Source organism: Sus scrofa, chromosome 2 (genome assembly GCF_054392235.1).
Source record: "Sus scrofa isolate SSC_HxYL_T2T_F1_AM1 chromosome 2, Sscrofa_HxYL_maternal_Yorkshire_Landrace_v2.0, whole genome shotgun sequence".
NCBI classification, from domain to species: domain Eukaryota; kingdom Metazoa; phylum Chordata; class Mammalia; order Artiodactyla; family Suidae; genus Sus; species Sus scrofa.
In genome coordinates, this window is record NC_139384.1 from 103,021,946 (window position 1) to 103,036,178 (window position 14,233).

The following is a 14,233-nucleotide window of genomic DNA, read 5'->3' on the forward strand; positions in this document are numbered from 1 at the left end:
CGGTAGTCATCTATGCAACTCAGCAAGAGTTGTTTTTTTTTTTTTTTTTTTTTTTTTTTTTTACACAGACGAGTTTATTTCGTGCAAGTCGAGGAAACCACCACCAGACCAGCTCTTCTTTACAACTTTTCTGCTCTCGGGCGGGGGCGCCAGGGGTGTCTTGCAAGGTACAATTCTCTATTACCAAGAGTTCCGCTTCTACCCAGAGGGAGTGCTAAGCAAAGCTCAAGGGCCTTAGGGTTAAAGGAGAGGAGGGTTGCAGGGGTTTTTCCGTTAGGATGCTGCGCGTCCAGGATTGGGAGGCAGGGGAAAGCTGAACTGACTTGTCAAACCCATCACCACCTCACCCTCAGCCCAAACTCCCAGCACTCGGTTCGGATTTGCAAACTGCTTAACATGGGCCCAGAAACATAGCACAGAACCTTTGGGGAGGACAGCCCTGCGGCTCTCCAGCCTCTTCTTTCCCTGTCAACTCCTCCACGCCCTGGCACGCTGGCTTTCCTTGCTCCCCAGTGAAAGCCCTGCTTGATGCTGGTAACTGGCATTCCCCACACTGCCCCAGAGGGTTCCTGTGGCAACCCGGTGGCCGAGTGAGACCTGGAAGGTCTGGTTTCCCTCCTTCCCCCCCTGAGTCCCTATCTTTCCTCAGTTTGATCTCCAATCTCATCTCCGCACCCGGAAACCTTTTTCCCGCTCGGCCCCACACTCCGCTCTGACTTTGTGAGCACTTTTCCGGGCACCCAGGGCGCGCCGCCTCCTCAATGCTGGCCGCCTCCTTCTTGCCGCCCCTGGCACTCGGCGCACCCAGGGGACCGCCTCCATCCCCGGGTTCAGTGTTTCCCAGGGGACTCTCCTCCTGTCCCACAACCTGGGACGGGGTCCCCACAGCCTCACCTTTGCAGAACTGAGGGACACTGAAGCTGAGCCCGACCAAGAGCCAAGCGGCCACGGAGTGCTTCATGATCCGGTCTCTCGGACGTGACCCCACTGGAAAGGGGTCTTAGCGGATGATAGTGTCGCTGAGATGGCACCGCAGGGTAGCGGCAGACCCCGCCCGATAGAGGATTCAAGAAGATGTCTTCTTCCTGCAGCGTTTCCTTAAACAAATTCTTGGAGAGGGTGAGATAGAGTGGTGACTAAAGAGAGGAATTTCTTCCCCTTTTGCCTCTGCTCTGGCACTGGGAGGTGGGCGAGCTCTGGGGAGCCTCCAACCAGCTCAGCCTCGGTTGCGGGTGGGTCCCAGCCTAGCAGGCGGGCAGGGCGGGGCTCGGGCTCGCGGTGACTCTGGGTCACCCAAGCCGGGGGACCCGCAGACTGGGCGCTAAGCTCAGCTCGCGCCTCCGCGGCTCCGGGGCTTCTGACTTGGAGAACAATGAAGCGTGAGCAGGTGGGGAGCAAGGGCGCTAGCCGGCAGCCAGGAGCTCACTGTGTACAAACAGAGGCGGCGTGCGTGTGAGCCTGAGCCTCGCAGGCGTCTGCCCGCCCCATGCGCCCCCCTCCCTCCTATTCCAACCACCAGTCTCCCCTTCTCCCCTTCTCTCCCCCTCCCTCTTCCTCTCTCTTCTTCTGTCTCTCTCTCATGGCTCCTTCTGCTGGAAGAGAAAAGGGAGACAACTGCAGCCACACCCTGGCACCTGCCGATGGCTCTTAAGTTCCTACAGTGCCTGTACCTTTTCCAGACAAGCCAGAGACTCTGGGGTTAAGGGAAGCACCACTGGTGTTTGAGATTCTCTTGGTTTCCAGCACTGACTTTACAATTAACCAAGTTAAGGAATCCCCCGAAGTCTTGTTCTCAGTATAGGCAGGAAAAGAAGTTAAGAGATTTTGAAAAGTGGCTCTTGGGGCACTGCTTCTGCTTGAGATCCAGAACACTGCAAAGTGAATTGTCCCGGATTCTCATGAACTGCAACCTAGTCAGCAGCCAGACTCTAATCAACTAAAACAGGCTGCTCTGCTGCTGTTCCCTCTGCACTTTACTTAACTGAAGGGTTGGGGGGAGACTGTTGTGGGCTCATCTGGTCACCAGGCAAAAAAGTAAAGGTATGGGGCAATCCAGTGGGAGACACACATCTCCTTAAGCGGGACATCTACTTCAGATGAGGCATAGTAAGGTGAGTGTGGGGAATGGGCAAGAAAATAAGGCAAGGACAAATTCTTGAAGCATCACTACAGTAGATCAGATTCCCCTGCTACCCACCAAAAACAATGTAAATGGACTGGCTTTTGCAGTGAAAATGGGTGAACCAAAAAACAAAATTCATGGCTTACGGCAGTGCTTTCTCCTCTGTTTTTCAGGTTAGATTATTTGCTTAGTGTACATGGATTCAGTTCTAGCAGTTGCAAATACCAAAATGAAAAGCAGTCTTTTTTTTTTTTTTTTTTTTTTTTTTTGCTTCTAGAGAGGGAGGTAGGGAGAGACGGAAACACAGACACAGAAAAATTGAAGGAAACATTGCTGAAGGCATTCTCATTTAAAGGGAGAATGTACTAAGAAAAGAATGTACCAGCAGAGGACAATTGGTCCTGCAACTTCATCTCCTTTTGCCTCCTTGAATCATTTAAACTTCAAATTCTACCTTCCTTTAGAATTTGAATCACGGATGCAAGACTGATGGAAAAGTAACACTGCATACTGCTACCTAGAAGTTAAGGTATTGTACCCCTGGCAAAGAAAGAAACAACAGCAACCACAACAACTATTTCAAAACAAGGTTTGCTTAGATCTCATGTTTGGTAGGATGGTAAAAGAAGCTTTTTAAAAAGAACTTTAAAAAAAAATAACTTTGCTATTTTCTTGCTTAATAGTACAGATGTTTGAATAAGATACCGTAGTCCAGAGCTGTAGCAAAGCAGTTTTCAACAAACTCCAACTCTCTGGCACATCACTGTTAACTTAATTTTGAAACTATGCCTTTAGTCATGCTGTGGCATGTCCATCATAAAGTATCTGTTTAACTTTTAGAAATGAAATGTTTAATTTTAGTTTTAAAGTATTATTTCTAAAACGTAGTACTAAATCTCAAACATGTAAAATCAGAAACCAGTGACTCTGTGATGAGATATTAAATGAAAAAAAGAGTGCCAAGAGTTTTGTTTATTTCTACTTTTCTAAAAATATATGACCTCACTTAATACACATGTTAAGAAGTCAATTTCTTGCAATAGTGCACGTTGCTAAATTTTTATCATTCTTTTAGTTTAGGTTCTTAAAAAAAAAAACTCCAGGAGAGCATAAAACTACACTAAAATGCATATTCTGTGAACAAATACCTGGAAATGTGACTGCAAATGCCATTTTCCATTACCTGGCAAAATATGTAACCAGTTTAATACCTCTACTTTCATAAGTCCCATTTCTAATCTAAATTTAGTATACAGTCTTAGATTCATACTTTTCTGTACATAATTACTCCTTCTTTTTTCCCATCTATTGATAATGATCATTTATCAATAAGCTTTTCATTTTGAAAATTCCAGGCATTTTACCTAATTGACATTTATAGGAGTCATTTCACTCTTACTGAACTCATATAGCTTCTTCAGAAGTAGAATGTAAGAAATGATAATAACTACAATAGACGTTTTTAAAAAGGAGAAGAAAAAGTAAAAGGTGAAACTCTGTTATGAAATTTTACTTCACATAAAGTGCTAAGGGACATTTATTAACCACATGTGATCCAACCTACAGTTTTATAGCTTCTCCAAATATATGCCTAATGTACCCATAATGAATATATACTTCACTTGAGGACAGCACTTCCCCAGATATTTTCTGCAGGCTTACTTTCTTCAAGATGTTAATTTTTTTTTTTTTAAAGTCTGTAGTCAAATAATTTTGGGAAACAGGCAGGTTTTTGAAGATTCATAGTGAATGTTAGCATATTAAAAACTTTTAAAATTCCGATGATTAAGAAACTTTTCCAAAAGTGTTAATCCAGCATTTTGCAAACTTTTCTTCTTCTTCTCTCTCTTTTTTTTTTTTTTTTACTAAGGTAATTTTTTTCTCCTAACACCTGTTAACATATTGTAGTTAGTGCTACAAGGAAAACCACTTGGGAAGTGTCTAAAAACAAAGGAGAAGAAAGTACAAGCAAAATATAAAAAAAAAGGGACTGTGGAAAGTATATTGTTTTCAAGAATCATTCTTATTGGCTCAGTGTTTGGATGCTGGAGCAGAACATATCTGAATTGGAATACTGTTTCTACCACTGGAACTCTTTTAACACAGGCAAGTCAGTTAAGCACCCAGTCTCAGTTTTCATCTGTAAAATAGTATTAGTAATAGTACCAAACTCATAGTGGTAGATTATTGAGGTTACAAAAGGGCCTAGGCCAGTAGTGGGCACACAGATAGTGATGGGGGTGATGTCATGACAATCATGATGCAGAAGGAGGAGGGACGAAGAGGAAGGGGAAGAAGACAATAATCACATGGAGAATCCCAAAAGAATTTTCCTCAGTGACTGATTATCGCCATTCCCCACTCCCAACCCCATTAAATTATCTGGAATTTTTTTTTTTTTTTTTTTTTTGGCTTTTTGAGGGTTGTACCTGCGGCATATGGAGGTTCCCAGGCTAGGCGTCTAATCGGAGCTGTAGCCGCTGGCCTATATCACAGCCACAGCAACACCAGAACCCAGCCACATCTGCGACCTACCCCACAGCTCACGGCAATACCGTATCCGTATCCTTAACCCAATGAGCGGGGCCAGGGATCTAACCCACAACCTCATGGTTCCTAGTCGGATTTGTTTCCGCTGCGCCATGATGGAACTCCTATCTGGAAAATTTTTACTTCAACTTTTAATTTCTCAAGCAGTAAATAACATAAAGGTATCATTCCATAACCCTATAATTACTGATTGCTATTTATAAATAAACTAGATATAGGAAGAATCCTAAAATTATTTGAACAAATTACACTTAGTAGTACCATGAATTTTTAAAATTCATTTTGTGTTTAAAAACTTTGCTTTGCATTTCAAAAACTTTTAATACTCAAAATGCTCCTGGATTAAAACCTCAGCTTTGAGAGATCCAAAGCAGAAAATCCAGTCAAGCCCACCTGGACTTCTAACTTATAGAATTGTAAGATAACAAATTGATGTTTTAAACGGCTAAATTTTGGTAACTCGTTAAGCAGCAAGAGAAAGGAAATACAGTAAGTCACTATTACTATTCAGAGAGAAGGATTAAGGCCAGGTTGGTTAGGTAAATTGCCTCTGGTCTCCAGTTAGTGTTAGCGTGAATCCAGAAACCATTTTACTCTACTGGCAACAACTGTGAAGCCTCAACCCGATGCTAAGCACTGACATATTTTTAAATATACTGCTTCACTAAGTCATCCCAATACTCTTTAGGAGGTAAATATTATTATTATTTCCATTTAAAAGTTGAGGAAACCAAGGTTCAATACATTGAAGTATTTTGTCCAAAGATTAAGGCAGCAATGAACGATGGAGCCGGGAGCCATGATTGGAGCCCTGGTTCAATTCCAGGAACAATTTTCATTAAGTGTTACATTGTGGCATCCATTTAGCCTAGCTATTTCATTTATTTAAATTTTCAGTTTAAGTGGCTATAATTGTGATTGTCATTTTTAAAGTACAGTCTGCATTCTCTCTGACCTTGATTTATCATTTTAGAGTATACTTTGAATGTAGAGTTCCAAGCACATTAAAAAATTCTCTAAAATATTTGCATAACTCAGAACACTTTTTTTCACAGCTCTCCATAAACACCAACCTAATTCTTTCCTTCAGCCCTCTGCTCATGCTGTTATCCCCATCTGAAAGGACCTCTTACAAATTCTACCAGCTAAATCCCTGTCTCCATGTAAGACCTCCCAAATTTTGCCAGCACCGCAGAACCAAGATTTCTTAGAATTAACACTTTTTATTTTTCTCTAGTTGTTTCCTCGGTGTTAGCCTTGTCTTTCCAAATAATTACGTACAGTTCTCACCATGAAGAAGATAACGGCATGCCTTAGACATAGCTGAATATTGTATTTTAAACTTCTTTAATCTTTCCTTAGTGTTCGCTAGGGAAAATTCCTTTTTAAAACTACACATTTTAAACCACATTCTGAGTTCCCAGGATTGTCCTGCTTGATTCCCTGATGGATACTAGTTCCAGAACATATTCAGGGTCATTATACAAGAATGAGCTTTTGCTTTCAGTCAGACCCTGCTAAGAGGAATTTCTAGCGCCTCTAATTCCTTCCCTCCAGTTTCCTGCTCAAACCATTTAGTGACTTGTTTTTAGCTCCCTAAAATATTTTTTTCAATAATTATTGCATGTACATAATAAAATTTCAAAGGTACCAGTGGGTGTACAGGGAAATAAAAGTTTCCTACTTGATAGTATCCCCTCCTTATTCAGGGCTGCCTTCCCAGGACCAATAGCTGGTAGTTAGTAGCTATTGCTATGTGTCCCTCAAGAGCTGTGTGTACATATACATACACATATACGAACACACATACATATATGTGTGTACTTCGAGTATATGTGTGTATACATACATGCTTTTCACAAAAATTGCTAGATTATATAAATTTTATGCATTTTCTTTTTCATAGGGAATTATATATTTGTGAAATTGCATCAAGGTCTGGCATAGCATTTAAGTAACATCAATCCTTTCTGATACACATTTGTTTCAATCTTTGAGGATTGCAAGAAATGTTGCAGGCATTGCAATGTGTTGCAGACACATTTGACACACATATGTAAGATAAACTCATTAGAACAGCTTGCGTCAAGTATTGTTGGTTGAGGGTACATGCATTTAAAATTGGTATTGCCAGGGTGTCATTCATAAAAGATGCATGAATTCATCCTTACACCTATAATGCATCAGAGAGCTTGTCTTCCTTACATCTTGGATGATGCATTGTGTTTTCCAAGTTTTAGTCTTGTCAATCTTACAGTTGAAAAATGGTATTGCTTAGCTTTGAATATTTTTATCATGAGTGGTTTTAGCAACTTTTCATATATTTAAAAACAATGTATATTTTCTTTATGTAACCTACATTTCATGTAATTTACTCTTTTCTCTACTGGGTTTCTGACCTTTTGCTTGATTGGAAGGAGCTCTGCATATAATAAATAAATTAGCCCATTGTGTGTCATGTTTATGTCAGCTAGCTTACGGCTGTTTTCTTTGACTTTGCTGTGCTAAAATGTTTAATATTTGGAGTGATGAAATTTAACCATCTTTGCTTTATGATTTCTTGGTTTTATTTTTTGCTAAGATAGACTTACACTTTTGAGTTTATAAACAGATTCTCTTATATTTTCTCATGGTACTTTTATTGATGTTATGTTTTTATGTGTGTATGTACAATTCTTATTCAACTAAAACATTTTTGTGTAAAGGCGTAGTATAGATCTTACTTATTTTACAGGAAACTGCCAGTTACATAAAAACCATTTATTGAATAAATTCACTTCTTCTTTACTGATATGGCATGCCACCTCAGTCACCTCGTCACATATACTTGGTCTAACTGATTGCTTTTATAGACTGTTCCATTGGGTTATCTTTTCACGTGCCAGCACTATACTCTTAGTTATTTAATAACGTTTTTAATAGGTGCTAGGGTAAAATACCTTCATCTATTTCATTTAAAAAATATTCCTTAATGACATACATTTATTTTATGAACTTTGGGATGAAATTGTCTAGCTGAAATAAGAGAATATGCATATTTATAATATTATTCTTACCTATACATCTAAGTTTTCTTTTATGCTCCTCTTGTTAGTTTTCTGCCTAGATATTTTACCTTTTTTATGTACCTATCAATAATGGAGGGTTTTTCTGTTATACTGTGTGACTGGCTGTTTATAAGAAGGCTATTTGTGTGTGTGCTTATACCCAGTCACTTTATCAATGTCTTTTACTGTTTTGTTTAGTTTTGTTTTGTCTTTTTAGGGCCACACCAGCGGCATATGGAGATTCTCAGGCTAGGGGTCTAATTGGAGCTACAGCTGCTTGCCTCGACCACAGCCACAGCTACGTGAGATCCAAGCTGCGTTTGCGACCTACACCACAGGTCACGTCAACACCTAACCCACTGAGCAAGGCCAGGGATCAAACCCATGTCCTCATGGACACTAGTCAGGTTTGTTAACCACTGAGCCACAGCGGGAATCCTCTTTTACTGTTAGTCAGTTTTTTAGTTGACTCTTTTGGGTTTTCTATATAAAAAACTGTATCATCTGAAAATAACACTAGTTTTCACCCCTCTTTTTGGATTTTCATAGTTATTTTCCCCATTGAATTGTTCCAACTCCTGCCAAATAAATGCTCAATACATAGACACACTTGAATTGTTCCTGACTTTAATGTGACCACCCTTGTAGCCTCTTGTGGCACAGCATATGCCCCTCTTCTGGGTCCCGTGCATGTGGTACGGTCATTTTCTATACACCAGCATTTGTTTGAAAAATAGCTATATGGACTAGACATTACAATCAGTGTAGAAAGGAAGTAAGTATTCATGAATGCAGAGGATAGGACAACAGAAAAATTAATGTTTGTTTTAGCAAGAAAGAGAGGCTTGTGAAGATTCAGTGGGAATTTGAGGTTGCCTTTGAGAAAAACCTGCAATGTCTTCCAACTAAAGCAAAATTATAGAAACAACTTTCATGCCCATATGGTTACCTGGGGAAAAATGATATTATAACAGTGCAAAGGGTGATTTCAGACTATCTCCTCTTTTCTATAGTTTACATTGGCATTTCCCTTTTTATCTATAGATTGATTTATTCAAAAGATACAAAACAAAAATAAAAGATACAAGACTTCCAGATTGATACATCAAGCATAATAATTACACCAAAACTAAATAAAAGTTAGAGAGAAATGTTTGTCTCCACAAACAGATGAATACACAAGATCCTCTCCGATTTTCCTGGTTCCAAAAGGCTAAAAATTAACAAGAAAACTGTCGGTAAAAAAATTTCACAGTCATGTTTTCATTAAAAAAGCAGAAAGTTCAAAAGGAATATATTTAAATATATGGTATTTTGGAAAATGCAGTTTAAGTATGGTTTGTTTCTTCAGCCATGGGAGAGTAACATTTAATTTTATGTGTATAATATTAACTTTGATTCTGTTATGTCTGGGGATAAAATACTCCTAGCATATTCCCTAACATACATAGTAATTTTAAATATTTTACCAAAATAAAGTATCATGCATGTCTCATATTACTGTTACAGTTTGTCTAAAATTATTGCATTAACAAAATATGAAATACTTGAATAAATGGTTTGGGGGTATGTGCCCACAGCATGCAAGATTTCCTGGGCCAGTAACTGAACCTGTGCCAGAGCAATGACCTGATCCATAGCAGTGACAACACCAGATCTTTAGCCTGATGAGCCCCTAGGGAACTCCTGATTAAAAGTTTTTAACCCAAACTTTTCTTATACAAACTTACACAAAACCCTAAAACTTATATTAAAGTTGGAGAATGAAAGAAATAGCATGGTTCTCACCATGAGGAAAATGATAACATCTTGACCTTATGCCTTTGCGAGTGAGCAAAACAGAAAAAGTAAACCAAGAGATTTTTAATAAGGTCTTGAAAACAATGACAGCATGCTTTTCTTATTTTATTGGATGATCTTAGGGGCTTTACTTCACAGGGAATCTTTCATTTTCAAGAAAAAATTTTTAAAGCATATATAAACAAGACAGACTTTCACCATTGTCTCACTAAATCCCTAGCAAATTCAGAGATTTCTAGTTTGATTCTAATCACTGTATCTTTCTTATGCATATATAGCAACACAACTTGGTTTATAATGCAATTTATGATCTGAAATATAATGAAATGGGTATTTTGAATGGAAAAGTTAGAGCTCATATAGTAAAGTCCACTGCAATGTGGGCCTTCAGTTATCCAATCATCAAAAAATAAAACTGAAAAAATTAATTTTACATTTAGCTGAATTATTTTTGCCATTCTATTGTAATGAATAGATGACTGAAAGTTTTCTATAAAATAATATGATGAAAAAATTAATGTGAATGTGAAAGTAGACATTATAACTCAATCTAAAAGTCAGGTTTTTTTTTTTTTTTTTTTTAATGATGAGTTTAGAGGATTCCTTAGACTGTCAAATTGGGGTTGAGTAGATTTAAAGTATATCCAGAGGCCAATCCAAAACCCCTAGTCCATCCCTCCCCTCTACCTGTCCGTCGCCTTTGGTAACCATAAGTTTGATTTCAAGATTTGTGAGTCTGTTTCTGGTTTTTAAAAAGTTTGTCTGTATCATTTTTTTTTTTTTTTAATTCTACCCAATGTTCAGTGATACCTATACGGGAAAAGAATCTGAAAAAGATTTGGATATGTGCATAGGCATAACTAAATCTGTTTGTTGAGCAGCAGAAATTATCCAAACATTGTAAATTAACCATACTTCAACAAAACTTTAAAAATGAAAAAAAAAAAAAGCACACTGAAATGGAAGGACAATAGGCACTCTTGCAAAAAGTTTTAAAATTACCTTTTCTACTTTTAAAAATAAAATTAGCAGGGATATTGTTGTGTAAGCTATTTTCTAGTCTTCCTGTTTGTGAGTGGGAGACATCACAATAGTGTTGGGTGAAGGGTGGAAATGTTTCTGTCATTGCCAATGATCTGACTCAGCATCAGCTGAAAACACTCTTGTATTATTTTAACATTTTCCTTTCCTGTAGAATAATAATGTGTCACTCTGGGCAATGGCTCGAGCTGGTGACTCAGTTCTGCCTAAGACTCTGCCTGGGAACCTTGAGCAATGACTGAAAATGCCAAGATGTTTTCTCCTTGGAGGAGCCTTGGTTTTGAAAACTTAAGTGCAAAAGCTATTGATCCACAGCTTTTAGCCAGCTTACAATAAAGGGAATTGCTAGGCTCGTTACCTTTAATATTTTTAACCATAGCAAAAATTCTACTGTTTTATATGCTTCATATTCTACTGTACTTATATGTTTATTATTATAATATTTCTTTTAGCTTTTTTAATTTTTACTTTTAAAAATGCAGAAGAATAATCTTATGAATTCTCTGAACAGGTTACATCCCTAATAAGGGAGATGGCCAGTCTTTTGCTTCTAATTAGTTCTGCACAATCCTTTTTAATGCTGTAAAACAGATCTCCTTTTTAGTCTCAGATGGTACCTTTGCCCTAAAAGGCAGTCTTGTGGAGGAAGTGTGGAGGACAGGGCTTAAATCACTGCTCTTGTCAGTGGGCTCGGACTGCTGGCTGAGGATTCCTTCCCCAGGGAGCAATAAGCACCAACTTAGAGACAGCCCAGGGTAGCTACTAGACTATTGTTGCTTTTCAATTTCTAAGATCCTTCGGTCCTTACTAAACGAAATCCATGAATTAAAGATAACTTCCTGACAGTGACCCAGGCTTTCATTCAGCCCATAGTATGGAGTGAAAAGGAAATTGGAAATCATCATAATTCCCTTTATTTTACTTACTTTGTCAAGCACTCCCAAACAAATCTAAATAACTCCTTGATGTGAACTTCCAGTGAGAAGAAGTTCACCACAACTACAGTGCCAGAGGTGTGCAAACATGAACAACAGAGAGAGGCACATTCTTAGCTGGCTCTTCTCCATCCCCTGAAGGAATCTCCTACATACCTGAAGCTGGTAAGGAAGACAGATCTTACTTCTTTATATAAATCTTTAAAAAGAGTAGTGAACAAAATAGTGAACAAAAGTCTATTTGAATAATTTTGTAGGGAAGAGGACTAACAAAGGAAGTTAATTTCTAGGTTCATTTTTTGCTTCTTCTTTAAAGAAAAGGAAAAGTAGATAAGGAGGATGGGGCAGGGGAGGGTTGAATGCATCAGAGTCTTCCCAGGAAAGACAGTGAGAAGGATTCCTCTCCTTGGTGAAGGGTATGCTCAAGGATAACGTTGGACATATGGATAACTGGAGCTCAGAGTATATACTGGGATGTGAGAAGTTGGCAACTGGCACAGGGATAGTAATAGATGGACTGGAAGTGGGGCACACAGTAGAAGTTAGGAAGTCAAATACCTGGATAGCATATTACACAGAGTGGAACAATCATAAGAAAAAGAATTGAAATAAATCAGAAGTGGGCCTTAGCCTGCTTTTCACTTGTAACCTAACATGTAAGATTTTATTATTTTCTGCTTATTGAACTTCATTCTACAGAATGAACCTCTATGAAGAATTCTTGCAAATATGAGTTTTGGTTGTTTAGTATAATGTGTTTTCCTAAACTTTACTCCATTGTCCATTTGCCAAGCGAATTTTGATTCTCTCCAAAAAATGGGCCAAATGTACTATGGATATATCTCTTAAGATGAACAGGGAGTTGTTTTTACATTGACCAGCTACCTTGCAAAATTAGACCAATGTAAGGGGTATAAGCATTACACCCTATTTGCTTAATTTGGAACATCACTCAATAACATTTTAATCAATTAAATCTTCTGATCAGTGTCTGTTTCTCTGATCAATCTGCAGAGTTAAACTCATGAGAAGCATCACCAGCTCCTCTGCTACCTGGCACTATTTTCCTTCTCACTTACTCTGAGCTCTTTCTTTTTTTAGAAGTTTGAATTTTGAGTTGAGTTCCTACCCTCTGTTAATCTCCAGTTAATATCAGCAGTGAAATCTAACTGTGGGGTGGCAACCATTCAGCTACTTTTTTCATAATTCTGTTAAAATATTAATTTATCTTATACTATGTCTCAGGCATTAAACTAAGCAGTTTACTTTTAAATTACTAAATTTAAGACCTGTGAAATGTTAAGATATTTTTATTGACTAGTGTAATTGTGAATCCCAAATAATCCACTAACCAATTGGTTTTGACTAAATTCACAACATAACCCCCAAACTCCACTTATGTTCCTGTAACTCTGGTCAGCCAAGCTACACACCCACTTGAACTCAACAGACATTGGGATCCATTCAGCTCCAGACATGAGACAAAGCACAGTTTCATAAGGAAACCAGAACCTAGATTAATTCTGATATGTCTTCTTTGTAAAATCTACCTCATTTATTATTTAAAATAAAAATTCACACTAAATGCCTAAGGTGTTGAAATAGGCAATAAAGGAATGAAACAGACCTAACAGAACACAATAAAGAGTGGTGGCAATTTGGGAAATGCATGCCCAATTGAAAAGGTGTAGGAGCTACCCAACTGTAGTCGGTTGTTCCCTTAGGAACTGAGACCAGAACAGCCAATTTTTCAAAATCTGAAGTTTAATATGAAATCTCCCAATTTTTAATATGCCAATGTAACATTTCTGCAAATCAAAGAAGTATACTTCTAGTAGTTGAATATTTTTTGAAAAGAAATAAAAACTTCCATTTGAATAACTGCTGAAAATAAGTTAAAAATTGATTAACAAACTAATCAGCTTTATTGTCAAACAAAACTTAGGTCAATATTTTAATCTAATTTTGAAAAAAGAAAAAAATAAAATTTGAAAGCAGCAACAAATTTCATTGTCTACATAAAAAAAAAAATCTTCTGTATGTCAAAAAAAATCATGAAAAGAATTAAAGGTAAATATCAAAGCATGGAGAATACCCTACTGTGATGACTGACGACTGTCTTATATTGCTAGTGGGAATGTTAATTGTTCCTACTTTCTCTTTTTTTTTTTTTTTTTTTTTTTTTTTTGTCTTTTCTAGGGCTGTGCCTGCGGCACATGGAGGTTCCCAGGCCAGGGGTCTAATTGGAGCTGTTGATGCCAGCCAGCCTACACCAGCAACACCAGATCCGAGCTGCATCTGCGACCTACACCACAGCTCACAGCAACGCCAGAACCTTAATTAACCCACTGAGTCAGGCCAGGGATCAAACCTGCAACCTCATGGTTCCTACTCAGATTCATTAACCACTGAGCCACAATGGTAACTCCCCGTTCCTACTTTTTAAGAAGCAAATTTGACAATATGAGGGACTTAAAATATAAATGTTTTGAGTCAGTAAAGCAATTTCTAAGAATTTATTCTAGGATCAATTTAATACAGTTTTATATATATTATTATAATTCAGTTAAAAGAGGAGTAATTATAGAATATTTATTAGATCAAGTACAATATATATCACATTACTTATTATATCATATATCTGAAACAAGTTAAATGTCCACCATCAGCTGAAGTAATGTTAATTCAATAAAAACAATTTTATATCTTTTATAACATGATGGTTTTAAATAATTTTA

At 37.9% G+C, this 14,233-nt stretch overlaps 1 protein-coding gene and 1 long non-coding RNA gene across 4 annotated transcripts in view; one reads left to right on the forward strand and one right to left on the reverse strand.

Moving 5' to 3' along the window:
* EDIL3 (EGF like repeats and discoidin domains 3) overlaps nt 1-1,374 on the reverse strand; it is a 431,432-nt gene extending 430,058 nt beyond the window's left edge. For both annotated transcript variants that reach the window (XM_021084514.2, XM_005661542.4), the window contains exon 1: nt 895-1,374. In XM_021084514.2, the coding sequence (XP_020940173.1) occupies nt 895-961 (67 nt within the window). In that variant the 5' untranslated portion in view covers nt 962-1,374. The remainder of the gene's footprint in view (nt 1-894) is intronic.
* The window catches only part of LOC146405625 (uncharacterized), a 99,813-nt gene that overhangs the window by 935 nt on the left and 84,645 nt on the right, over nt 1-14,233 (forward strand). Inside the window, exons 2-3 of one of the 2 annotated variants that reach the window (XR_014838220.1) lie at nt 69-167; nt 11,540-11,660. This is a non-coding gene — a long non-coding RNA (uncharacterized LOC146405625). Of the gene's footprint in view, nt 1-68; nt 168-2,586; nt 2,652-11,539; nt 11,661-14,233 lie in introns of both variants that reach the window. The other variant, XR_014838219.1, reaches the window with a different exon arrangement.